General features: G+C 40.9%; 3 protein-coding genes across 8 annotated transcripts in view; all 3 read left to right on the top strand.

Annotated features, from left to right (window-relative positions):
* Window positions 1–7,189, top strand: part of LOC121695224 (tenascin-X) — a 33,985-nt gene extending 26,796 nt beyond the window's left edge. For all 4 annotated transcript variants that reach the window (XM_042075860.1, XM_042075857.1, XM_042075861.1 and 1 more), the window contains 9 exons: window positions 769–888; window positions 2,086–2,235; window positions 2,964–3,106; window positions 3,443–3,575; window positions 4,042–4,193; window positions 4,554–4,650; window positions 5,174–5,332; window positions 5,699–5,859; window positions 6,312–7,189. In XM_042075860.1, coding sequence (XP_041931794.1) covers window positions 769–888; window positions 2,086–2,235; window positions 2,964–3,106; window positions 3,443–3,575; window positions 4,042–4,193; window positions 4,554–4,650; window positions 5,174–5,332; window positions 5,699–5,859; window positions 6,312–6,410 — 1,214 coding nt within the window. In that variant the 3' untranslated portion in view covers window positions 6,411–7,189. The remainder of the gene's footprint in view (window positions 1–768; window positions 889–2,085; window positions 2,236–2,963; window positions 3,107–3,442; window positions 3,576–4,041; window positions 4,194–4,553; window positions 4,651–5,173; window positions 5,333–5,698; window positions 5,860–6,311) is intronic.
* A 2,239-nt stretch (window positions 7,190–9,428) lies between these two features.
* On the top strand, window positions 9,429–13,878 carry psmb10 (proteasome 20S subunit beta 10). The gene is made up of 8 exons (XM_042075902.1): window positions 9,429–9,701; window positions 9,826–9,919; window positions 10,022–10,119; window positions 11,814–11,954; window positions 12,298–12,413; window positions 12,887–12,945; window positions 13,052–13,203; window positions 13,652–13,878. Exons 1-8 carry the CDS (start codon window positions 9,637–9,639, stop codon window positions 13,761–13,763), a joined length of 837 nt encoding a protein of 278 aa, XP_041931836.1. The 5' UTR covers window positions 9,429–9,636; the 3' UTR covers window positions 13,764–13,878.
* Window positions 13,879–14,262: 384 nt separating this feature from the next.
* LOC121695229 (probable C-mannosyltransferase DPY19L4) lies at window positions 14,263–26,562 on the top strand. 3 transcript variants are annotated; one of them, XM_042075874.1, is made up of 20 exons: window positions 14,263–14,738; window positions 15,045–15,130; window positions 15,446–15,649; window positions 15,910–16,034; window positions 16,340–16,430; window positions 16,954–17,075; window positions 18,108–18,253; window positions 18,976–19,099; window positions 19,251–19,385; window positions 19,496–19,627; window positions 20,241–20,339; window positions 20,571–20,644; window positions 21,058–21,216; window positions 21,472–21,591; window positions 21,772–21,892; window positions 22,511–22,567; window positions 22,836–22,918; window positions 23,189–23,318; window positions 23,810–23,968; window positions 24,427–26,562. In XM_042075874.1, exons 1-20 carry the CDS (start codon window positions 14,689–14,691, stop codon window positions 24,589–24,591), a joined length of 2,382 nt encoding a protein of 793 aa, XP_041931808.1. In that variant the 5' UTR covers window positions 14,263–14,688; the 3' UTR covers window positions 24,592–26,562. The 3 variants fall into 3 exon arrangements, with proteins under 3 accessions (XP_041931808.1, XP_041931807.1, XP_041931809.1); XM_042075873.1 differs by having other exon boundaries at window positions 14,268–14,738; window positions 20,238–20,339; XM_042075875.1 differs by having other exon boundaries at window positions 14,272–14,738; window positions 15,004–15,130; window positions 20,238–20,339.
* The last annotated feature ends 125 nt before the right edge of the window (window positions 26,563–26,687 follow it).

Here is a 26,687-nt window from a genome sequence, read left to right as displayed (position 1 = left end):
GGTGGTTCATCTGATATTGAAAAAGGGATTGATAGGTCGATTTGTACGTTTGTACGGTTTCCCCATATCATGCCTTTCCTTCATGCCCTTGCTAATTTTTCACACTTTTATGTGAGGATTTAAAAAATCCAACCATGTGTTATTTTGTTCATATTGTTGAAGGCATGTTCTTTTCTGTCGCTTTCATGTAGATATTCTTTTTTGAAGCCTTTTATAGCAGGTCCTCTGCACGCATAATTGGTTTAGCAGGTGCAGGGTCTGGAAAAGTTTGTAGCATTTTTATATTTTCTCAAAGGGCTCCCCCCCCCCCCCGGGTCCCCTTTCAATTCCAATTTCAAACTGCTTTGTTTTGGCTCGTGTTCCGCTCCTCCGTAGAGGCCAAAACATATTGACAGATTTTCATGCTGGTGTGTTGCTCACCATGATGACACTCCTCCCTGCTCTCTCATCCTCTCATGCTCTCCCTTTCTTGTTCATTCTTTCTCTCTCCTCTCTCTCTCTATCTCTTTTTCTCTCTCTCTCTCTCTCTCTCTCTCTCTCTCTCTCTCTCTCTCTCTCCATGTATTTGTCTCTTGTGCATCTTTTGTGCCCAACAAGCTTTATTGGTGGGCTTTCCAAAAGGCAGTGTGTGTTTTTAGTGTTGTCAAAACAAAACACACACACACACACACACACACATACAATAAAACAATATATTAATCATCGGTGTATATGTTTCTTTTTCTCCTGCCCACCCCTCCAAATGTGGTCCTCACAACTCTCTGACAGTGCCAGACCCTCCCACAGACCTCCATGCCATTAACATCACGGACTCCAGGGCCCTGTTGCTGTGGAGACCGGCGCTGGCAGCCGTAGACAACTACGTCATTGTGTACGGCTCAGAGAAAGGTGAGAGCCGAGCGCTGGTGGCGGACATCCACCAATCGGAAAACATCTCGAGGGAGCGCTTAGTGTGCCGTCGGACCCTGCTCTGTGTGCCAAAGCTATTCCCCCTCTCTCTTCCTCTCTGCTCTCATTCACTCCCCCTCCTCTCTCTCTTTCTCTCTGTCTTTCTCTCTCTCCCCTCTCTCCCACTCTCTCATGGACCTCTGCGATTTGCATCAGTTTGAGGATATGTTGGTTTAGGGGTGATGAATTCTACAAGGTTTCTCTTCTCATTACATGACTGAGTGACACTGGATATACATGATTCTTGGATTATTTCTTGAAAATCCATCATAATTAATGAACTAATAATTTTCTCTATAGACATGAAATGACTGATTTATAGTATTTCTGGATTTATGTAACTAGAGGTCATCCCAAGTTTTTAAAAATGCCTTTTGCCTCTTTATACTAACATTTTTATTCATATTGGACACGTTTCAGAACTCCATACACATGCCAAAAACTTTGGACAAAACCAAAAACACTTTGACGTTGACACTGTTGTTTTCACTCAATACTTGTTGACATGTTAACACACAGACAATGCTTTTCAAATATGCACTGCAATCAGTGTTTAAATCACCAGAGAGGACATTATGCAGTCCTGCTTGTAAAACTGCCCACCACTGCCTGCTGTCCTGGGTGCTTACATGGTCACCCCCGGCAGGCCCTGACACAATCAGTGTCTAAATCACTTGAGGAAAGATCTTACAGCTCTGCTTGTTAAGCTGCCCAGCTGTTAAAGGCACTGTCAGTTATTTCACTGTTTGCGTTGTCAATCCATGACAGGCCTAAGACTGAAAATCATCTCAAGGGCATACATAAACCAACTATGGTACTCAGAGAGCCCAGACAAAGACCCAAGAACTTCTATTTCACTTATATACGACTCTCAGGCCTAGTATTTATTCATCCATCTGACAAAGCTTGCCAAAGGAAGAGATTTCACAGTGTCTATTATTGACCATTTCAAGAGAGTTGCATTATCAGCATCATAGTTGTTCCCGCATGTTCTCTTAATGAAGCGGAAGTAGATTGGGAACAAAATAGATCGTTCAAGCATTGTTTTTGTTTTTCTTGTTGAAAGGGTCTATTATAAGACTGAGCTGTGTCCCACGGACTGACTCCAGTGTTGTTTTATCTCTAATCATCTCTCAGGGCCAGATGTGACCATCTCGGTGTCCGGGAACGCCGCGGCCCAACAGCTGACCGGACTGGATACTTCCACAGACTACAGCGTCATAATCACCAGTCACCTTGGCAACCGCAAGAGCGATGGAGCGACCACTGTCTTTACCACCACCGGGGGTCAGTCAGTCAGTCAGTCACACAGCAGACATATGGACCCTTTCAAGAGAGTTCCATTATCAGCATCATAGTTGGCCCCACAAGACTTCCTTTTTAACATTCCATATGTTATCTTAATGCAGAGGAAGTAGATTGGGGCCCAAATAGAACGTTCAAGCATTGTTTTTGTTTACCTTGTTGAAAGGGTCCATAGGCTCAGCATCAGCACCACACAAGATCCATGTTATGGTTATATGTCATAGAACAGGAAGGAATGGAAAGCCATGCTCAAAATGAAAAGGGGAAGACCACTTTTGTTTTTGTTGGATGGACGTTTTATTTGGTCTGTGTAATAAAACAGACCTGTAAAGATAAGTGGCTGTCCCTGGGTTTTGAGTGTGGGTCTCTGTTCCTTCCTGTTTAAGACTCGTCTTTTAAAGAGCCTACACAACCTATAAAAACACTACCAAAGCACGATTACTAAAATGCCATATATCATAAAAATATTGATCCAATGTGATCATATATTATAGAAGTAGTCCCAGCATTGGGTATTTTGTATCTATTATCATTCTTTTCATTCAGATTGCTTCTCCTACTTGTAGTTCTTTTAGTTAGCTGACATATCAATAAACTACTTTGCTGACGCAGTTATTGTCTTGTTTTTCACGAAAAAGTCAGCTTCAAGTGCATGGCTGATGATATAAATACCTGATAAAAATATTTTACCGTATGTGTTTCTCTGACAGGTTCTGGACGGGTAGGAGATGGACCGAAGGACCTGACAGCCAGTCAGGTCACCCCACGTTCGGCTGTGTTGAAATGGAAACCACCCTATTCCAAGGCCTCAGGCTACAAGTTACAGTACGCCATAGAGGGCCAGGCCTTTCAAGTGAGTAACGGTATTATCATTCATTAGTACTTCAGTCAGTGAGTAAATATAACATTGTATGTTAAGTACTGTATAAAAAGCATATATTTTGCACTGAGTTTACTGTATTGTACTGATATCGACTCTACTTAATAAAAAATCTCTTCATGAAACGTGACAAGGAAGAACCTAGCAAACGTTGGAGCACTCTCTGGGCAGCTCTGCAGATTTAGTTCGACGCTGCGAGATATGCCATTTGGCATTGGTGGGGGTCTGCGCTCTTCACATGCCCTTCTGGTGTAATTGACGTAATCAGTGAGTTTTTGTGTGCTTTCTGTGTTTCCCCTCTGTAAACAGGATGCGTTTGTGGGCCCAGACCTCAATGATCACAGGTTGGTGCGGTTGAGGCCAGGCGCCAAGTACATAGTGCGGCTACAGGCAGAGATAGGAGGAGTTTACACGGAGGCCATCACCACTGAGTTCACCACAGGTGAGGACCGAACACCAACGCAGCGTGGGAGCGTTAACCTTTGGTCATGCCAGATCGAGGCCATATCTATTTAGATATCAGCTGTCCTGCCTAAAATGTTTTTTTTCTTGTTTTGTTTTTAAACACATCTGAGAAAAAGTTATGTTATGCCACCAAGAGTGTTATTCACCATAAAGGAATACAGACATATACTGTACATACACATGTACATACCGGCTATGCATATACACCTGTGACTTACCTACTGTATGCAAGCCATATGCAAACATAGGCTACTGTATAAATGTACAGAAAAGTAAAAGGAGCTATACTTTCTTGGCCTAGGAGCATGTGGAAAACTGAGGGTTCCTATTTGAGTTCCATCCCTGTCTGTTTCTCTGCTCCTTCCACGTGTCCTTCAGCTCTTTGGGTCTCTGCTTCTCTGTGTCTCTTTCTCCTTTTTATTGTCCTCGTGTTTGGTTGTCAGGAAGTCTCCGGTTCCCGTACCCGACTGATTGTTCCCAGGAGCTTCTGAACGGCGCGCACGAGTCCGGCCTGGTCGAGATCTTCCCCAACGGCCCGGACTCCGAGCCAGTCTCCGCTTATTGTGACATGGAGACGGACGGAGGCGGCTGGACGGTAAGAGCCGTCCGCCTCGATTCACAAGCTCTGGAGTCCCTTCAGTCCCTTCAGTTAATGTTTGCAGTGGCCTCTCTCAGATAATCAGGGAATAAAAAACAGATTATTTGTCATGGACAAGTGCAAATGCAAAATGTCGTGGCTGTTAAAAAAAGTGAGATTTTGCTTATTGCCATATATCAGTTCACACGGCAGTTATATAACCAGTTTGTTAGCAAGGTTATTAAATACAGTCCACTTTGTGAGTGACGGCTGTTTAAGTGTGTGTGTGTGTGTGTGTGTGTGTGTGTGTGTGTGTGTGTGTGTGTGTGTGTGTGTGTGTGTGTGTGTGTGTGTGTGCATGTGTGCATGCATTCACAGCTTTTCCAGAGAAGAGTGAATGGCAAGGTGAACTTCTACAGGGGCTGGAAAGACTACCGCAGCGGATTTGGCGACCCGAGTGAAGAGTTCTGGATGGGTATGAGTCATGCGTCACGCTGCGTTTGTTTTTGTTCTGATCTGATCCACCCCACAGGGGGACGCCAGTCCTATTTTAAACAGAAGCCGTCGGGCTAATGTCATAAAAGCTTAAATGTCAGGGCAGTAATGAAGGATAAAGCTTTAATGATAGCTGTTTTTCCACAAAGAGGTTGTCAGCTATGTGCGAGATGAAACAAAGCAGACAGCCCTTGTAGATTGAAAATGTTCAACATATTAAAAGGTTGTCAAACAAATTTGTAAAGCTAATCACACTTTTGTGTCCTGCACCGTTTTTGTTTGGGTCTTACTGCCAACACAACCACACTCTCAGATAGTTTGAATTCAGTGAAACACATTAGTCATTTGTCACAGTATTCAAGTAATTAATGACTCTAGTTGACAAGAGAGTAAAGACAGAGCCATTTGAACACTCTCCTCTCTCTGTTGGATAGAGTAACTCTCACGCTCTTTCTCTCTCTATATCTATCTTACTCTTTCCCTGTCTATCTCTCACTTCTCAGGTAATGATCTACTTCATAACATGACCAAAATGAAACCGATGAGCTTGCGGGTAGACATGCGTGCCGAGGGCGAGTCCGTCTTTGCCAAATACTCATCATTCTCCATTGGCCAAGGGAAGACATACACACTCAGGGTGTCTGGTTACACTGGCAATGCAGGTGGGTCTTGATTAGGCTTTGCTTTCCACTCATTAAACTTGAAATTAACTTTCACTGTCAAAACGTAAACGTTTAAAAGTATTTCCCAATATTATTTTACAGCTTGTCATTACCTTTTAAAGGGTTTTTTTCTGGACCTGAAAAATCTAAAGAAATGTACAAACCCTCTATATAAAATATCCAAGTCCCCAAAAGAATTACACATCTTGACATTTTAGCATTTGATTCAGAAAACCAGATCTTTCTATTTTAATAGTCTAAATTCTCATAAACTTTTAACACCACCATTTTGTTCCCTCTCCTGTGAATTCATGTCTCCCCTTTTCTTCACTGCATCCACACACTTGTCTTCCATTCTCCTGAAAGGTGACTCTATGACGTACCACAATGGCCGTGTGTTCTCCACCCGAGACCGAGACCTCTCCGACATCCGTGTCTGCGCCATATCCTACAGAGGAGGCTGGTGGTACAGGAACTGCCATGAGGCCAACCTCAATGGCCTCTACGGCACAATCAAAAATCACCAGGTAAGGAGGGGGCTTATCTAGAGGGGGAAGAGAAATAAACACACACACACACACACACACACACACACACACAAACACACACACACACTCACTCACTGTGCGCAAAAGCACACAAATGCAATCTTACACATATGCACACACACACATACTCATACAAACACACGCCATAAAGGTCAGTTAAAGGTTCAGAAGTAACGAAGCCTGACTGAGAATATATACTTAACTCATCAATAGATAGTGACCAGAAGTGGACTTGTTTTTGACTGGATCTACTCTGTCCACTTCATATCAGAGCTTACATCCTTCCCAATTCAGCCTCAATCTATGTGGAAATAACTTGAGACTTTATTCCTGAAGAAACCAGTCACTAGCGGGCTGCAATTTGGCCTGTGATATCTTATTGACACAGCACAGCGAGTCAGACTCTGACCCTTGTGCTTCTCTTTCTTAAGGGTGTGATCTGGACGACATGGAAGGGCAAAGAATACTCCATCCCCTTCGTCGAGATGAAAATGCGTCCGACCTCCTTCAGACCTCCTTCTCAGGGTTAAGAACAGGACAGAGAGGCAAACCAGAGACAACTCTACGACAAAAAACACAGCTTGCATATGCTACACACAGACACACACACACACATACATGCACGCACGCACGCACGCACACACACACACACACACAGATACATCCATATAAACACAAAGAGACAAGGCAATTATTACTTTTTTAAACACAAGATACAGAAAATGTATTTTACTACTATAGTTTATGATACAGTTTCTACACTTCTCTAGGGAGGTTGAAACCTCTGGTCAAATTGTAGTCACATTCACTACCACTGACAGTATACACATGGTTTTCCCTGACGATGATGGAAATATTTACTATGCTATGTGAGTTTTTTTTTTTTTTTGGTGGACGTGTTTTAAGTTGACTGGTGCTTTATTTTTTTCTTCTGAGTTCACGCTTTGTACTGAGTTGAGGTGCCTGAGCTCTTTTGTCTGTATCCTGAGAAATATTATTATAAAAAAATAAGAAAATAGACATGGTCTGAAGTGTGGAGAGTTTTGTTGCCTTAATCCTCCAATTCGGGGAAAGCCTATGTGGTGGGTTAGCTTATTTTTGCTGATATCTAAGCAAGGGAAAGAAAGATCATTCAGACACAAAAACAAGTTGAACATCTTAAATTGCCTTTCGACGATGCAAGGAAAAATGTCTCTTTATTTTTATTTTCATGAATGTATTTGAAACAGTCTTGTTTTTATGGGCTTTTTGTTTACCCTGTGTAAATAAATTCCACTATATGTAGTAATCTCTATGATTACTGGTTGAATGTTCTAGTGTTCGTTCATTCATTTGTTGCTCCCAACATAACACTCTTTAGGGGACCACTATTCTACCAAAACCAGAAATCTATCATCATTCTATCAAATGTGCATGCAAGAGGAGTGTGTTAATATTTTTAGATGCGATGTGGGATATGACCAAGACTCCAGTGGGCAGTAACTCCTTGTATTACTATTACCATCCGGCATTACGGGACTTACATACATACACACACTCACTGAAGTTCAAAGTGAAGGAGACCCAAAACAACACACACACACACACACACACATACACATATCAAATGAGAGATTTTTTTTTTTTTAAAAGTCACATACTCCAAACACATCATCATTATCATCACCATCATCATCATCCTCATGCTAACCACAGTACATTACAAAAAAATACTGACAAAGAGTTTACTGTACCTGCTCTGGCTAAATTCCTAAGAATGCATGCAGTGTTTGTATTCTCCAGAACAACAGAGGGAGAGAGGAGGGTTGTGAGAACCTCAGGTCTATTGGTTGTGGCAGGAACACACTGATTCAGTTTACTGAGAAAAGAGAAAGATCAGTTAAATGTATTACTTGTATATCCATCGCATTTAAGGGGTATAAGGATGCAAAACATCTAACATTTGTTCTTTTTTAAAGTCAGTATGTTGATATTGTGTTTTGTATTTACTATGGATTTTCTATTTTATTTTATTACATACTGTATGCTCATGTAGTATTTTCAGACTCAAAATGAAAAATAAAGCAATGATTTTTTTGTGTTGGAAAATGTTCTTTCTTCTATACTTTTTTATTACAAATTCATAGAGAGGGAAACTTATCTCCATAAGTTAATGTCCTTTCCATTTTCTATGTGTAAATTGTGGCTTGGTTCTCTAGACACCTTGTAAATCAGTGGCAAGCAACCCAGCATTATTCACAAAGACACTACTGTTCACATGTAGCCTACTGTTCATCTCAAAAACCCACCACAGACTCTTGTGTTCTTTCTTTAAGTTCCCCTAAAGACCTTTATCCTTCAGACAAACTCTTACAAATCTCTGACTGAGCACTCCTACCGTCTGCTAGAACTCTTATTCAGTACCATATCCTGTTGCTACAGTCCCTCAGTGGTGAGAATTTAGGACTGAGTCCCATAGACCATAGATCTGCACTCCATTGCATTTATGTTACTGGGATGTTATAGCTAGTGGAAATACTAGACTCATTACGGGTTCTCAGATAGGGACAAAGGCCCATAAGCATACTAGGGATCATATATTTGAAAGATCTGGGTGAGCCTATAAGGCATTTGGATCTGTCAGGGGTTGCAGATTACTTACCTCGGCAAAAGAGTTTGTCATATTTACTAAGAGAATGGGAATTGCTCTTACGACTTCATATCAACAGCAGTTACAAAGTGGGACCACGGCCAGAGTAGGAAAGTATTTTGATTGCTTCCACAGCACATTATTTAGGGCATGCACCAGATTATGACAAAGTAGTCTGCACTGGGACTACAGATGTCACAATATATACGTATATATATATATATATATATATATATATATATATATATATATATATATATAAACAAGTGTGAGAGGTCTTATGGCTTTCTCCATGGCTCTGAAAACTGGACAGAGATCATGAAAGGGTAGATGGTTGGGATCAACAGAGGCTGAGGGGCATACTATGCCACGGGCGATGCTCTACCTTGGGCTACCCCTAGTGGGCTTAGGCAGAACAGTCAGCGAAAGAAAACATCTTTGTCTACAGGCTACTGTAAAAAGTCTAGTCAAAATCTTTGTGGTGATACTTGTCATACCAGCGACAGACAACAAGAAGCCCAGCCTATATAACTAAAATTAATGTTTAGCCCATATTGTAGAAATAACAAGACAATGCAAGGGTCGCGCATTGCGGTCCGTGTCTTTGCACTGTAGCCTACAATATCGGATTGTAGGCGTGTTTTGACAAGATGCGCTAGGCTGCTGTTTAATATTGTAGCCTATCCTGCATTTGTAAAACACTGACTGGTTCCATTGGTCAGTGTAACCTGTTGTATCCTACAGCTACATAATTTTTATTTTATTGACCCGTTCTTTCATTTAAAGAGTTAACCATAGGCTATCCGACCTCAAATGACCAAAAGTAGGCTACCCTAGATGAAATGACACTATCTCTTTGTGACTATTCGATAGCACACTTCCTGTATAAATTTGATTCGTGCGACGTATTGTGTGAAAACAGAAAGTGAAAGAGATCACGTCTCAAACATGCTATTATGCTGACACATTCTGGTCATCCACATATCTATCAAAACGATAAAGAAGACTTTAAAACACAGAGAGTCCGCAGTAGCCTATAGGCCTACTATCACTTTCATATAGGCTACTGTAGCATCCGTCTTAAAACATTTAAGCTGAAGTTGAAATTTTGGTTGGTTATTTGAACGATGCTGAACACAACGCGGCCTTGTGTTCCACCAAAGAGTGGCTTTTCCTTTGAGAATACACGCCGGTGAGTGAACGTATAAATCGTTAAACTGATTATATTCTAGTGGATTTCTATGTGTTTTCCCTTGTTGTAGCCTAATTTGTATTCCATGCATTATAAATTAATGACTGAATAAAATGTTATGCAGAAATGCTGTGTTGGAACAGAACTTGGCTGAGCAGGGCTTCAGCGCTCCAAAGGCACGAAAAACAGGTACCACCATTGCAGGACTCGTTTTCAAGGTAGCCTATACACACTTACATTGTTATCATTACTCTCTTGTTTATATAGAGATAAATAATAGGTAGACTTATTCGATCTCTGTCTCACATTTTATACCTTAGGATGGGGTAATCCTGGGAGCAGACACAAGAGCAACAGATGATATGGTCGTGGCTGATAAGAACTGTATGAAGATACACTACATTGCTGAGAAGATTTAGTAAGTGATGATGAGACCCTTTGTGTATCCGAGGTTGTTTCTATTGCAGTGAAAGATATAAGAACACATTTCCACCTCCAACACAACTAGGTTAGGTTATACACTTCTTGAGCACAAATCTCATAGAAACTATTTAGATGAATCATGAGCAATTTTTCTACAAAACATCTTTATTCAAACAGAACAATGTTGTTGGTTTTACTTTTACCCAAACTAAGCTACAGCATAGAAAAAGCTGTGTTGTAGGCTAGGGGACTAGCTGCAAAGCTGATGAAATGCAACTTCTTATATTTGCAGTAGATTATCAATTTGCTTCCAGGGGGTTAATCCCATGACCAAGTGCTGGCAGAGCAATGCTGGCAGAGCAATTGACCAATTGAACAATTGAACTACAGGAGAAATAACTCTTTCAGCATGGGGAGTAAAATTACAGATCTTTTATTTTAAAACTAGAAAATGTAATTTCGAGGAAATTACCAGTGCATGAAAAAATATAAACATACTGTATATTAACATAAAATGCAAAACAAACTTTTATTTGATAACAGTTGGCAGAAGTCATAGTTGATAACAACTGACAGTTGAAATGGCTTAACAGTTAAATAGTTGAGTAGTTTAAATAGTTAAATTATTTAAAAGTGAATTATTGTAGTGAGGACATTTATTTTGAAACAGTTATGGGCAGAGGAAATAGTTGAACAGGATCTGTAGAACCAGATTGTATGTTTAAAGCCTGAGACAGAATCGTTTAAAAGTTAAATATAGATAGTGTAATGGATGTTGATAGACAGAAAGTTGAGTGGATGTTGATAGGCAGATTGTTTAATGGATGTTGATGGGATAGTTTAATGGGTAGATGAGTGAATGGTTTGAAGAGGATGAATGGATAGAAAGTTGGATGGAATGTGCCTTACATTATATCCTTGTAGAATGGAGATACACAGAGAGAGTTGGCCTAATTGAGCAGAAAGCAGTTGATACAGGTGCAATCAGTTTAACTAGCTTTTTGATGGGACCTAGTTGAGCAGCTGGAAGTTGATACAGGTGCAAATCAAATTAATTAGCCCATTATGATGTCATAGTCCCCATACAAAGTCTATGGGGGAAAATAAGCTTGTTTTTTATTAATATCTCAAAAAGTATAAAGTTTACAAAAGTGAAAAATACATTCCTCAATACATTTCCTTTTCAAGACCTACGTTACAAAGTTTGAACGAAGTTTCTACGTTAAACGGTTGAAGCTGAATTAGACGCAGAAATTTGGTGGGAAGAAGAAGAAGACTTCGGATAACAGAACAGTGCATTTTCATGCACTGTAATTAAAAAATCGCAGTGATTTCACACACACACACACACACAGAGAGAGAGAGAAAGAGAGAAACCGGCAAACACACACACATACTCACACAGACACACACACACTCACACAGAAACCGGCAAACTCATAGACAGAATAAAATCCCAGCATTTAAATCATTATGTTGAAGGATACGATTTGGCTGTACCTTGAATGAAACTGTGATGTAAATCCGACCAGTACTTTTTTGAGTTGTATGAGCAGAGAAGGAGGAACTCAATTAGAATACCCTCTTCCCCCTAGCATACTTAGATTGCTGTAATTATAGTTACATCATAATGATTTACATATTTTTTGTTTGAAGATAAAAATCTGATGTTTGTCTGTGTGTACACAGCTGCTGTGGGGCTGGAGTAGCAGCGGATGCAGATATCACCACGCAGATGATGTCATCCAATGTGGAGCTTCATACTCTGACCACAGGACGTCCTCCCATGGTTGCCATGGTGACTCGGCAACTCAAACAGATGCTGTTCAGGTGGGAGATTCAAACCAGATGACCGGCAGCTAACAATGATGCTGTTTCAGAATCATGTTGATGATTTGTTATGTTATGATGTTTTAAATAAACATAAACATGGTAACAAACAAGAAATAAATCAAAGTAGTAATTATCTTGTATATTTGAAAGATTGTATATATTTTCCTCCAGACTCATCTTTTTCATTCAACTATGTGGTACGATGTGGGCCAATGTATTTTTTACATTACGGCCGTATGGTCTAAATTTTAATGCTGCCGCTGGTGTCAATGTTGTGTTGTCCTCTATTGCAGCCTGTGTCAACTCTATCTGGACTCTGTGACTTGCTTCTCTATTGCAGGTATCAGGGTCAGATTGGTTCCTCGCTGATTGTTGGAGGTGTGGACGTTACAGGTGCTCACCTCTACAGTGTCTACCCACATGGATCATATGACAAGCTGCCCTTCCTTACCATGGGTAGGACCCCTCAACCCTATTTCTATGTCTGCTTATCTTAGTCTAGTCTGCACTGTGAAATTTTGCCCTCCTCTAGACAGCACAAATGGGTAGAGTGCAGATGTATGATTTTTCTGTATAGGATAAATTATCATAGATGTGATTAAAGTGTAATTATACTGTACTTTGCTGATAGTAAAGAAAATCTTGCACAATTGTGTAGTCTTGTAGTGTTAAGTATGCAGTCGTGGGTCATGGAGAGACTGTGTAGACTAAAGGAGCTTGCACACTGCTCCAACAAACGTCAACGAACTCCAACATACATACTGTACTGTAGATATTATAGACTTCTGAATGTGAAGATTGTTGGATGGAACATTTTCACTGTATATATTTCAGATAAAATAACTCAAGATGAAGATAAAATTTGGTTGAAAGTATGCAAAAAGGGACTGGTTTTCTGAGCGATTGTGTCCTGTATCATTCTGTTTAAGGCTCAGGAGCTGCCGCGGCCGTCTCCGTGTTTGAGGATCGCTACAAGGCAAACTTGGAGGTAAGCACAGTTTGTCACATGTCGTTATTGAGAAGAAATCAGCACCCCATCTAGTCCTCACCCATCATCTCTCTCCTCCTTCTCCTCACACCTGCTGTGTACTCAGCTGGAAGAGGCGAAGACTCTGGTGAGGGACGCCATAGCAGCGGGGATCTTCTGTGACCTGGGCTCTGGCAGTAACGTGGACCTGTGTGTGATAACAGAAAAAGGAGTGCAGTACCTGCGCGGGTTTGATCAGCCAACGCAGAAGGGGAAGAGGTGAGTAATACCACAGGCATTGCAAGAGGATTTTGGTAATACTGCAGTACCTGACAGTCATACAGACAAACTGAATTGTAGTTTTCTGAAATTCTGTTTTCTTATTTTTTTCCATTTTCTGGTACAGCTTTCTTTTCCTTTAAAAGTTAAAGGCATTGTTTCTCTGCCTTGTCTTCTCTTCTCTTTCTTTCATTACTTTCTGTCCTTTGCCATTTGTTCCCTTCTCTTCTCTCTCTTCTCCATCACCCGTCTCTTTTTGATTTGCTATTCCTTACTGATGGAAGCAGTAGTGTTTGGTGTTAGGGGAATCAGTACTGTTTGCAACTAACCTGGGAGAAGTAAATGCTTACATTGAAATATATGAGACACATTCAAGCAGACACATTCAAGTTCATATTACAAAGAACACCTACAGTATTGATGATGCATATATTTGTTTTGCTTACAGGGAAGGTAATTACAGATACAAGCCTGGGACTACAGCTGTTCTGTCCAAAACTGTGACTCCAATCCCACTCGATGTTGTTGATGAGGCAGTCCAGTTGATGGAGACTCAGTGAAGCATGCAATGAGCTTTACATACAGGAAAAAATACAAATAACCAGTAATGCCAAGATATTCATTTGTGGACATTTGACATCACAATTCATTTTGAAATAAAGTTATGCCATTTCACATCACTGTCCTGTGTTGTTATATAGACAGAAAATTATATTGATAGAGTGCAATATAACACTTAATAAAATGTACACCTGTTTCAGCTCTTAGCCTACTAATCACAGTGTGTCATGCATAGTTACTAGGCTATTCTGTATTTGGGGTCATGTGACAATTGTCTAACAATGCAGCCTTATTAATGTCTGCAGTAAAATATAAAAAAAATATTGTTATTGTTGTTATATAGTTCTTACTGTTGCTTATAGTTCATATAGTTCAAATTAAATAGTGAGTAGCCTAGCACTATTATTTCAGTGTCATAACTAAACTAGTTATATCAGGTTCCTCAAAAGCCAACTCAGCTGGCGTATTTTGAAGTTTCACCTCCTGCATAAGCATTACTCAAGGAAAAATGAAGACTTTGTTTGCGCTTTGACTCAAGCAGCTTGAAATGCGATCAGACTACATCACTTTTACTTAGTCGAGCTCTACTGGCTCTACTTTCACTTCTGTAGTATGCGTCTTCATAGCGCAGGTTGGAATGTCCCCACGGTGTGAAGGCCGAAGGCATTGTCCTAAATTGGCATCCGTATTTGTCGGTATGAGGAACAGCTACCGTCTATGGACGAGCAAAGTTTCTATCGCTAGCGAGATGCGGGTGGTGATGATCCCCGAAACATACTGTAGGATGAGGAAGTAATTGTTTGTAGAGAGCAGTCTTTCATACAAGGATTTATTGCACATGTATAATGCAACCGAGCATTTGTGCTCTTGGCTCTGTTCATTTCGAAGGTGAAGTTGTGACCCATTCAAGTCTACCTAGCTTCAATGCGACAATTCGCAGAAGAGGAGACCTCTCATGGGCATAAATACACCGGGTAACGAGACGTAATTCTTTTTCTCAACAGATTAGACTCTTCCGGATTGTCATCAATGACGAACATATAGCAATTCTGTTGATTTAGAATAATTATGGTATAATATGACCTTATAGGTGGCGGCATCTTCTTGACTTTGCGGACATGCTAGCCATCCTGCCAATCAAATATTTAGCCAGAGACTGTGAATATTATAAAACCTGGGAGTTTTTCCGATAATGATAAAGGTTGCACATTGCGATAACGTGCATTTTGTTATGTTTAGGCGGTATCAACTGAGCCCAGGTTGTGTTATCTATCATTAAGAGATATGGCTGAGCTGCGGTGTAGAAAAGTTGTGGGTGAGAAAGAACATCCAAACGGTGAAGTTGACTCGCAGCACACAAACGCAGGTAACCTTACTTTAATTGTACGCCTACACTACACCCACAATCTGTAGGGTAGGCTACTTTTTAAACGGTGTAGTTGCTACATATGAGCACTGATAATGTCAGCAAACTAAAATGTTTCCTCCTTAGTTTGTTGTTAAAAAGAATAATTGATAAAATAATTTGACAGACTATATCATCATTCATTCAGTTTGAAGAAAACAAACTCGCCCCATCCCTACACTCTCACAATCAGTCTCACACAGCACATAATGACAGTTGCTCAGACAGTAACGTGGTTATGTTGTAGAAATGTACTGTTATCACTCTTGGTCATAGATTCTTGCCCTGAGGATGAGTCGGGAAACGAACAAACGACCAGTCCAGACCCAGTGTCAGATACAGTTCCAAAATCGGTCTCAGTTCCAGAATCAGACACCATTCTGGAAGATAATGTCGTCTCCTCCCCCGATGGCACTGAGGAGGAGAATGAGAAGCAGGAGAGGGAGACCACCTCCCCTACCAAGAGACCCAGCAGCAGATGTGAGTTGAAGGCCTCAGATCCTCAGATGCAACTCATGATAAAGTTATGGACACTGCATGGAGTCCTTAAGCTCTTTTCTTCAGAATTCAAGTAATACGTTTTGTGTTTTATTTGAAGACTGTAATGACTCAAAGTCCCACTTTGATCTTTCCATCTTTCATTTCTCTCTCTCTCTCTCTCTCTCTCTTTCTTTCTCTCTTTCTCATTCCTTCTCATACACACACGCATACTCACACCCACATACACCTTTTCTCTTTAGCTGTCATTCTTCAGCGGCTGGTGAAGGTATTCTTTGGTTGCCTGGCAGCTGTGACCTGTGGTATGATGTACGCTGTGTACCTCTCCACCTACCATGAGAGAAAATTCTGGTTCTCCACCCGGCAGGTAGGTGGCACACATCTAAATACACTAGACACACACCGCACTCACAACAGATGTGTTAAGGTGCCAGATAAACTAACAGCAGTGTAATCAGTAATGACTTTCTGCACACTTAGATCCATGCAAGCCTCTTTGTATTGAGAAGAAAGCCAAGCTTCCGGTCAGAAGACCTTCATCAGGGCAATACCTGTTGGTGGCCCACATACCACACTGGCTCTGTCTGAGAGAGAATCAGTTCAGTATTTCTCTATTTTAAAATGTAAAGCTAATTTTGGGAATATGTGTCCTCTGGTTTCTTTCTTTGCCAGGAGGTGGAGCGAGAACTGACGTTCCAGGGTGGCAGTGCAATGTACTATTACTACTACAAACACATGCTCTCAGCTCCCTCCTTTGAGAAAGGTGAGGAGTCTTTGCTACTTATATTTGGTCAAAAATTCTGCCAAAATGCATCAGGCTTATGAACGTCAGTTTTAGAAACATCATTATTTAGAGACTGACTTGTTTTGGCGTGAGTAATATATCGTTGTCACGCATGTCTGCAACAATGTATTGATTAATCGTGACAATCGTACATTAGTTGTCATCTATCAAATTAATCTGCAACTATTTTGGTAATCGGTGTCAAATTTTCAGGAAAATACCTAAAAATAATTCTCTTATAGCAGTTTATTAAACTTATATTTTCAACTTAACTTACTCCTCTGTCAGTAAACAAAATATATTTGGTGTATGGACAATACAAGGATTTTGAGGACATTCATTAATATGATTGATGATATAATTATTAATATGTTAGGAAATTTTATTATCAAGGAACAGAGGAAATAACAGTCAGATCAATCGACTAGAAAAAGAAATGTTATTTGCAGCCCTATTGTCATGTGATGTCACCTTTTGGATTTTTTTTTCTCCTTTCTGGCAGGTGTATATGACCTGCTGCGGGACAACAGGACAGTGTCTGGTCAGACCATCAACGCTGTAGAGCAGCTTTCCCTCTACCCAGAGCTCATCACCAGCCTACTCTACAAACTCACTGGGAGTCAGGTCAGTGCAGCGTCTGTAATGTATGTGTGTTTGCACTGTGTTTGCAATTGGTAGCTGTGGGCATCCGTAGTTCATGTCTGTATTGCGGGGTTCTGAAGATGCTGAGTAAAAGTCAAGCCTGCATTATAAAGTTGTCCTCTTGATTTCATGAAACATAACAGCGTCATGTTCTTATACCCTTAACAAGCTGATGACTTGGTAGGCAAGTCGTTAGTGATGCCAAGGTCAGAAGTGACATTTGTAGGAAACTGGCACTTGAATTTGACTGCCACTTAAGATAGCAGCTACTTCAAAATTCATAAAGATAATAATGAGTTGATGAGTTAATGTCATACATTTATATGGTACTATTAAAGTCTTTTTTTTTGTTTTAAAAAATACAAGCAACTAAGTGACACATACATACAGATGTGCAGTGCAGTCAGTTAACAGTTAGTATTTCTGGTGCATACAAGCTGGCACGTCTTATCTGGTCCTATCTGGTTCTTGCCAGGATGTGGTGGAACACATCCTTTTATTGCTACACTGTAGATCGTGTGTGATGTGAAAGGAAGGAGTTCACTTAGGCATGTCTACATTTTTGTTGTAATATGTTTAATATGCATTAATGTTTTTAGTAATTTAATTTTGTACAGTAGAAGTTTCAGCTAATTATATTTATGTGATGCTGTAAATGCAAAACTAGTCTTTAAAGCGGTCCTTTAGTTTCAAAGACTGGTCATGTTTGTTTATTTATCATTTGTGTAATGTGATGTGTATTTATGATGTTTAAATTAGCTTTGACATTATGAATTCTATGTATGCTTTCCATTAAGACATTTATTTAAGAGATGTTTTTTTGCTGATTACAGTATGTTACAGTATGTTTTCCTCCACAGACCTGACACCAAACAATGCTGGTATTTTGAATATGTGACATTAACAGTGTTAGACATTTGCATGGAATTTCCTGTGCGTGTCTACAAATATACCGGTATCTATATATCGCTATATCTTCTCACCGTGAGTGTGTGCTTGCTTTTCTGTTCCCAGGATGTGATTGAGCCAGTGTACTTCTACATCGGGGTGGTGTTCGGGCTGCAGGCGGTGTACGTCACGGCCCTGTTCATCTCCAGCTGGGTCATGAGTGGCACCTGGGTGGCCGGCATGCTGGCCGTGGCCTGGTACATCATCAACAGGTCAGCAGGAGGACAATGGGATTAGAACACACACTGGGCTGCGTTTCCCAAAACCATAGTTGCTAACCTGTTAGCAACTTAGTTGGTTGGCAATGGGAAATTGCATTGCAACCAACAAAGTTGCTAACTTAGTTTTTTGGGAAACGCACCCTTGATCAGTAGGCAGAGAAGAGAAAGAGGATTAGGAAAATGTGTAATGGTTAGGGAAAGTCGTATTCTCTTTCTCTTAATTTACTTTTGAAGTGTTCTCTATTCATAAACACTATACATGTGTGGATAAATCGAATAGAGAAAGGTAAAAAAAAACCTGTGCAAATATGCTTTTTGGAAGGCTTTAAAAACATTTGAAGGGTTCAGATGCAAAAGCCTCTAAATGCCACCTATGTCAAAAATGAGATAAAGATGGTGAGGGGATGCTCTTCACACATAGTATACGCTAATCAAATAATTTAACTTCTAAACCTCCTAAATACCACTATCTTCCTGGTCTGAAATATCGATTTATAGGCAAAAACCTATAGGAGCCTGAATTTAAATGCTCATTTAAAAGAAAAGTGGTCAGACGAATTTAGAGGGTTTTGCATCTGAACTCTTCATTTTTAGGAAGTGAAAAAAGAACATCAGGTGAGAAGGGAGTGTAAAGAGACTCAAGCCCAAGCTTAAAGAGACAGTGACAGAAAGTTTTCCCTTTTTCTGACTCTTCCCGTTTGCTTTTCCTACAGACCAGACACCACTAAGGTGGACTACGCCATCCCTTTGAGAGAGAACTGGGCACTACCGTACTTCTCCTGCCAGGTGGCCGCACTCACCGGCTTCCTCAGCAACAACATCAGCTCCGCCGCAGAGGTACCAACACCACAACCCGAGCTAGTACAGTGCATTTACAGTAGCAGATGTTTTTAACCAAACCTACTTACAAAATAGCATACAGTCAAGTCAGTGTGCTGTTGTTGTACTAAGACGTGTGTGCGTGTGCGTGCGTGTGCGTGTGCTGCAGATGTTCTGTTATCTCCTGATGAGTGTGACGACCTTCACGTTTCTGGCGGTGTGGGAACAGAGCCACTACGTGCTGTTTGTGCAGGGCCTTGCTCTCTTCCTGCTAGACTGCTTTGACCTTGTGCAGCCACGCAAGGTACCCTCCTGCAACAGCCTACACACACACACACACACACATGCACACACACTGCTTTCCAGGGTCACAAATATCATAAATGCCCCAAATATCTGTGTGTTCATGTTCAGATGGCAGACATCCATAAGGTGTACCTGAGCTCCCTGCTGCTGGCCTACCTGCTGCAGCACCAGAAGAGTGACCTCCTCAGCTGCCCACTGCTCAGCCTGCTCATGGCAACCCTGCTGGCCAGGTACTTCCAGGTAAGAGCAGCTTTAGCTAGATCTATAAACCCTTTCAACAATAAAAACAAAAACAATGCTTGAACATTCTATTTGGTTCCCAATCTACTTCCTCTGCATTAAGATAACATGGAATGTTAAAACGGAAGCCTTGTGGGGCCAACTATGATGCTGATAATGGAACTCTCTTGAAAGGGTCTATATCTCTCTATTTCATCTCTATTTCTCACCCTCTCTCTCTCTCTCCTACACACACACACACACACACACACACACACACACACACACGCAATCTCACTCACTACTTCCTTGTAATGTCAGCAGTTGGTCACACACACACACACACACACACACACACACACACACACACTTTCACAAACACACACTTTCACACACTTTCAGAGTACTGTTAATGCACTGTTTTGCATTGACAAACCTTTTTGCTGTGTTGCAATGTCAGCTTGTGCCATTCATTGTTACACAAATTACATATATAAAGAATGCTGTCAAAGATCTATAAAGTATAATTGAATTGTTTTGCATTAATGCATAGTGTTTATAATTCCCCAAAAGTAGCCTATTAGAGTTCAGGCGTCTGTTTCTACCCTTAATCTCTCCTGTTGGTTCGCAGAAGAACATGAAGAAGGGCCCCCTGGTGGCTCGTGTGCTCAAGATCCTTCTCCACTTCTACCTGGTATTCACCACTGCCATCACCTTCAGCTACGTGGTGAAGGTAGAAGCATTATCCAGTGCTGTGCTGAGGCCACAAAGAGAGATTTCTGCTCCATAATCCTTACAAACCGCCACTTGTATTTTATGTAAAAAGTTCAGTAATGCTGTAGTGTCTGTGTATGATATGTATATTGTGAGAATCGCCAAATGGAGACAAATTCCTTTTATGAGTCAGTGTACTTGGCCAATAAAAGTGTATTCTGATAATGTGATTTGTTATCTTTTTTCTTAGAAAATTCTTCATGTTAATGAGGATGACTTCGCACTGAAGTTCCTGCAGGTGAAGTTTGGACTCAACTCAACGATGTAAGTATAGTCAGGAATGCAATGGCAACATCGCAGTTACTTGCCATTAAGGAATCATTACACACAAATTATTTCTTAATCCGCATGGGAGGAAGATCTTATGCGTTTTCACTATCTCTGGTAATTGCATTCAAATTGGTGATTATACAGCAATTGTATGGTAATTGTATGTTAATCATAAAGGATGACGACATGGAATGCTTGTCTGATTTTGATTTTATACAGATTTGTGCATGGGGAGGACATATTCTTGACATTTCTTTGTATAACTTATGAGGATAGAATCATCAGCGAAATGGAAATCATGTGTAGGCATTTTGGAATGTTCAGCTTCTTTTTGCCACGTGAAAGGCAGTTTTGCTGAGTTTTTTGCAACTGCTTACACCATCAAATTCACTCCCAACTCCTTCCAGAGATTTCATCACCAATCTGCTGCTGTGTCAGGACGCTTTCCTGTCCCCCACCCAGGACCTCTTCCTGCGTCTGACTCATGCCTCTGTGCTCCCCTTCTACCTGCTGGTGCTGCTGGTGTGCCTGCTCTCCACCCTCCACACCATCTACAGGAGACTCAGGTCAGATAGCCACACACCACAACACACACCACAACAAACCACAACACAACACACTTTCTACAGGAGGCTTAGGTCCGATGAGTTGACAATACCACACCACACCATAACACACCACACTCCACCCTCCACACCATCTACAGGAGATTTAGGACAGATAACCACCAGTGTGTTAGGGAAAGCAATGCATATCAGCCTTGGAAATATTTACATGAATATAATTTTTTTTCCCCCCTATTGTTTGTTTATTTGTTGCAGTGGTGAGCCGATGAATCTGAATCTGCGTCTTGAAGATGGACGGATCGGGGAGCAGCCTGAGGTCACCTATCACGTCTTTCACACTTTGCTCTTCGGGGCACTCGCCATGGTTTTCGATGGGTATGTTCAACAACGCAAACATTCGCCTGTTTGTGTCTCCATCCTCTTAATACAAAAGTACAAAGTATGATGTGTGAAAGTGTGATGCTGCATTACCCAAGGGCACACACAGATGCACAGACACCTTGATTGGGTTTGTTACTTCAAGACTTCTTTCTGACCCTGTGTGTGTCCCTGCAGGTTGAAGTACCTTTGGACACCTTATGTGTGCATGTTCGCAGCGTTCGGGGTGTGTTCCCCTGAGCTGTGGATGACCATCTTTAAGTGGCTTAGGCTCAAATCTGTCCACCCTGTGGTGCTGGTAAGTGCTCTGGACTTTTCAGCTGGACAGGGGTCATAGGAAATAATGCTGGTACAATGCATGCCTTACCTGTAGTGTTGGGTAGTTTCTCAGCACTGCTAGAAAGACACCAATGACTGGAGCCAAAGTGTATGGGCGTTTGCGCGTGCGCGTGTGTGGTAGATGTGTTAACCTGTAATGCAAATCACTTTGGATAAAAGCATCTGTTAAACAACTAACGTCTAATGAACAAACGGCTGGTTTGTTTCAGCTGTCACAGAATAAGGTAAGGAGGATCGAGTTGAGAGTGAGGATTCTGAGGATCTGAATATTTAATCTGGTTTATAAAGCTATTTGTAACACTGTATTCACTGTGGTCTGGACATCTACCACCGGGTTTCATTTGGGTGCCATTACGTTTTAAACGATTCAGGGACTGCTACTCCTTGTAGATCACTTGAGAGATTAGCCGTATTTATGGCCACCGTGTTAACGGTGTAAATGGATGCTGTCTGGCAGCATGATGCTAGGGAACAAAGCTTCCTCTCTTTTGGTTAAACAGCTTGAAGCCTCAATCTGTATCATTTCATTTTGTTTGGGTTGATCTTGACATTGTTTTTTTTTTTTGTCCATCTGTAGGCTTTGATTCTGAGCACAGCTGTTCCTACCATCATTGGCTTCAGTCTGTGGAGAGAGGTGAGCACAAGACACATGTCTAATAAAATATGTTCCCCTTTTTAATTCTTCGAAAATGAACACTATTCAGGATGTACTTATAAAAATAGTTCACAGTAATAAAATACCTTTAACACCTTAAACATGCATTATCATGAAAATGGATATAATTAGAAATCTGTCCAACACCGGAGACGTGTAATAAAAAAATAAAAAGGTGAGATTTTGGATGTGATGTTTTGATATATTCTCAATAATGAGAGGCTACTCGGTCTCGCCACTGTTCTAGTATTTTCCACGGGTCCTGTCAGAACTCTCTGAGCTGCAGGAATTCTATGACCCAGACACAGTGGAACTCATGAACTGGATCAAGTAAGTTTGTGTCTCGTCTACTTGTGAAGATTTATTAGTGGCCAGAACAGTAACTAGAAAGGGTTTTTTAGAGAGTGTACTCTGTAAAAAACTGGAAGTATATAAATTGATTGGAACTTAAATATGAGAGGAGAGAAATATGATCCTGAAGTATGAGAACAATGAAGACGGCATGTACATATAGAAGCACAAATATCACAATCTCTTCCTCTCTCTGCCATCCTCCCTCTTTCTCTCTATCTCTTTCTTTTCCCTCCCTCCTTCTCTCAGGTCTCAGGTCCCCACCGCTGCAGTGTTTGCGGGCAGCCCTCAGCTCTTGGGGATGGTGAAGTGTTCTGGCTTAACTGTGACCAGTCTACCTCTCTACACAGACATCAGCCTGCTGAGGAGGAGTGAGAGTGTGAGTCACCAGTCATTATCAGCAGGCCATCAGGCTTTTAAATAGAAGTACTGTAGTGTACTCCTTCTCAAAGATTTACAGCCTCTAATGGTGGTGAGCTTCTAGATTCTAGATGTTTAATTTAATTTGCTTAATGCAGGCTTAACAACTCCAAACTTTTCACTGTTAATTTTAACTTTTGTAATGTATATATTCTGTAAGTCGTTTTGGACAAAAGCATCTGCTAAGTTCCATGACCATAAGATGCATACATCGGGTGCACACTGCTTGCTCACACACTGCGTTATGATTATGACTCATACCATGCAGATGTATCAGGTATGCACCATAATGTTACAGCTGGCTAACACAGAGAAACTCTTGGAAATTACAGTAGCTCAAATTGATGTGTTTTGCAACCTGCAGATATATAAAATGTGCTAAGGCTAGCACCAGCTAACAGCCTGGAATGAGCTTAAAGTGCTGACTCCAATGTGTGTGTTTGCCTGCAGACATATCAGGTGTACGCCATGAGGTCCGCAGAAGACGTCTACAAGCTGCTGATGGCTAACAAGAGCAGCTACGTCATCATCGAAGAGTCGCTGTGCAACGAGATGAGCCCCATCAAGGGCTGCCGCATCAAGGACCTGCTGGACTACTCCAACGGCCATGTAAGTCACAAATACACTACTCCAGTATGCTTATGTTTTACAGACATTTGGCAAATGCTTTTATCGAAAGTCACTTACAGTTAAGGAACAGTAGTCAAGCTTCAAGAACTTTTGAAATCTTTCATTACAAAAAAAGTGCAAAAGCACTTATTCTGGGTCAATCTGAATTGGTAAAGAGAGCAGACAGAACAAGTGGATGTTAAGTGTGAGAATATTTGGCAAGGTAAGTGAAATTACACTTACTGTACCATTGTAATCACAACCACCTTTATACTGTGCACTGACTTGTGTACATGCACTGATATACCTACAAATGAACAAATAAGAGGGCATGCTGTTATACTGAATATCTGCATGGTTGTGATTTGGGTGTTAGTTTCAAGGCTGCAGTTTGTATCATTGCTCTCTGTTATTTCTTTATTCTCTTGCAAACTCTCATGGACTTCTTTCATTGCCAGGTTGTTTATGACAAAGGTGAGATGTATGCCTTCTCCAAACATGGGCGCTTTTGTCACGAGATCAAAATGAACTACTCTCCCTACACCAACTACTTCACGCGTGTCTTCTGGAACCGATCGTACCACGTCTACAAGGTCAACTCAGTCATCTCTTTTCAGTACTGACCACTGATGTGTGCTTCAGTCTCGTCCATCTCCCTCCCTCTCATCTCTGCAAGTCCTCTGTCTCAACTAGTAACCTCGGAAACAAGAGGTGGACAGATGACCGTGTTGACTCTTTGAGGAGAGCGAGCACAGTCACATGTCAATGTTATGCTTCTGATCAGGTCAAAAGAGGAAGGAATCTCTGTTTGTCACACGAGTAGAATGACACGCAGAGGAACTACAATTGTTTAGTGGTGAAGTTGAATGGTGTTAAGGATGGAGGGGGGGAAATTTGCATTGAGTGGTATTGTGGAAATGCCCCTCTATAAGTGTCTTGTGGGGTGTGTGAAAAATGGTTGTGTGTGTCTGTGTCTGTGTGTGCGTGTCTGTGTGGAGGGAGGTTCTATCGTCTCGAAATCTGTTTAGTTTTTATAGAGATTTTTCTTCCCTCATCTATTCTTATATGATGTGTGTGTGTTTATTTTTTTACTATTATTATTTCTGTTTCTGATTTTTGTTGCTTTTTTTGTTTTTTTGTATGTGTGCAGAATTGTACATTAGTGGTAAGGGTCTCCATCCAAGAGTTTACCACCCTTAGTAGTGTGCCCGATTTCCCTGGGTGCTGTTACCCGTGATCCTCCAATGATTTGTGAGTGAGCCTTAAACGAGATATGACTTTCTCATGTTACATTTGTTAAGCATAGTTTGTATTAGTGTTCTTGTGTGCCTGATTGTGCATCTCTCTGTTTCTCTTTCTGTGTGTGTGTGTGTGTGTACGCGCGCTTGCACGTGTCTGTCTTTGGTCTCTCTCACTTTGACCCTCGGTGAGTTAGCTGGGGTCTAAGTGAAATGGAGGGGAAATCCCTCTCATATTGCCTATTGAGTAGCACAGACTGGTTCTGAGGCTACAGTCTCGCTGATGACCATGCCTAATGATTATTACTATGCCTTTCGATGTGTTGGGGAGAATTTTTAAGTACATTACAATGCACAGAGCTATGCTCACATGCGGTATGGACTAGGGGGGACAAAATCACACCCCCTCTTAATTAATTGGTTAACAATGTCCCAAAGTATATACAAACTTAAGTCTGTAACTCATTAGACGGTTGTATTTTATTGGTTTTGAATAGTCTGTTTCTGTATGCGTATCAAGGGAGTAAAGGCTTTAAGTGCAGATATGTATATGTATGCCATGCTTGTAAAAACAAGGGTAATTGAACAGTTTAAGTACTGGAATGATGTAGTTTCTGTATGTTGACCTTCCTGCAGCTCAGTCCCTATCTTATTTAATTAGAGTCCCTACTGAAAATGGGGGGGGGGGGGGTCTGGGAAGATAACTTAAGGTCATATATGTTATAGAAAAAGGAAATAGCAGCCATGTTATTGGTCAGTTAGTACACCCATATGTCTCCATTTGTCTCTATACCCTGCTCAAAGCACTCTGGTGAGTAGGCAACCTTCTATGTTAATTTGGAAAGCTGCATTAGCTGTTTGTTTAGCGCTTGGTTAAATTACCTGTAGGAGTTTAAGCTGTTACAAAAGATTTATATCACAAGTTCGGGTTTTAAAGTCTAAAATGTTGCAGTATGTCAGGGAAACTGTTCTTTCGTACATGGTTTCTGTGCTCTTTTATGGTTTTGAATTGAAGAAGATGCTGTGATGAGGAATGAGGGGGAAATACAGTTGATACAGTGTTGCTGCTAGAAAACTCTGAAATTATATGCCATGGCCTTTATTCATCCTAAATGTGTCATGATGTTTATAAAACAGGTAGAGTCTAGTCTGTTCAGTGAAGACATGTAAATTAAAACTTAGACGTCCATTTCTCAGTACTGGACAGTAAATAAATAAAGCATATTTGTCATTTTCTGTGACCCTGCTGTGTTTCCTAGGGGCTTTGTTAAAATTGTTACTGGAATGATGAATGAGGGAAGGGGACATTGTGAGAATCATACACATGATAACACAATAAAGCAACATCGAGTCCAACATTTGTTTGTACTCTGCCTGTTCTTAAATCATATAATCCAGTGGTCTGGGTTACTCTAACTTTTTACGTCATTGCCCACTTTGGAGGTGGGGAATTTTCAAGCCCTACCTGACTCTTATCACCC

The sequence above is a fragment of the Alosa sapidissima genome, chromosome 21 (genome assembly GCF_018492685.1).
Source record: "Alosa sapidissima isolate fAloSap1 chromosome 21, fAloSap1.pri, whole genome shotgun sequence".
NCBI lineage: Eukaryota > Metazoa > Chordata > Actinopteri > Clupeiformes > Clupeidae > Alosa > Alosa sapidissima.
The sequence above is the reverse complement of the archived record's forward strand: the minus strand, read 5'-3'. Positions and strand labels throughout refer to the sequence as shown.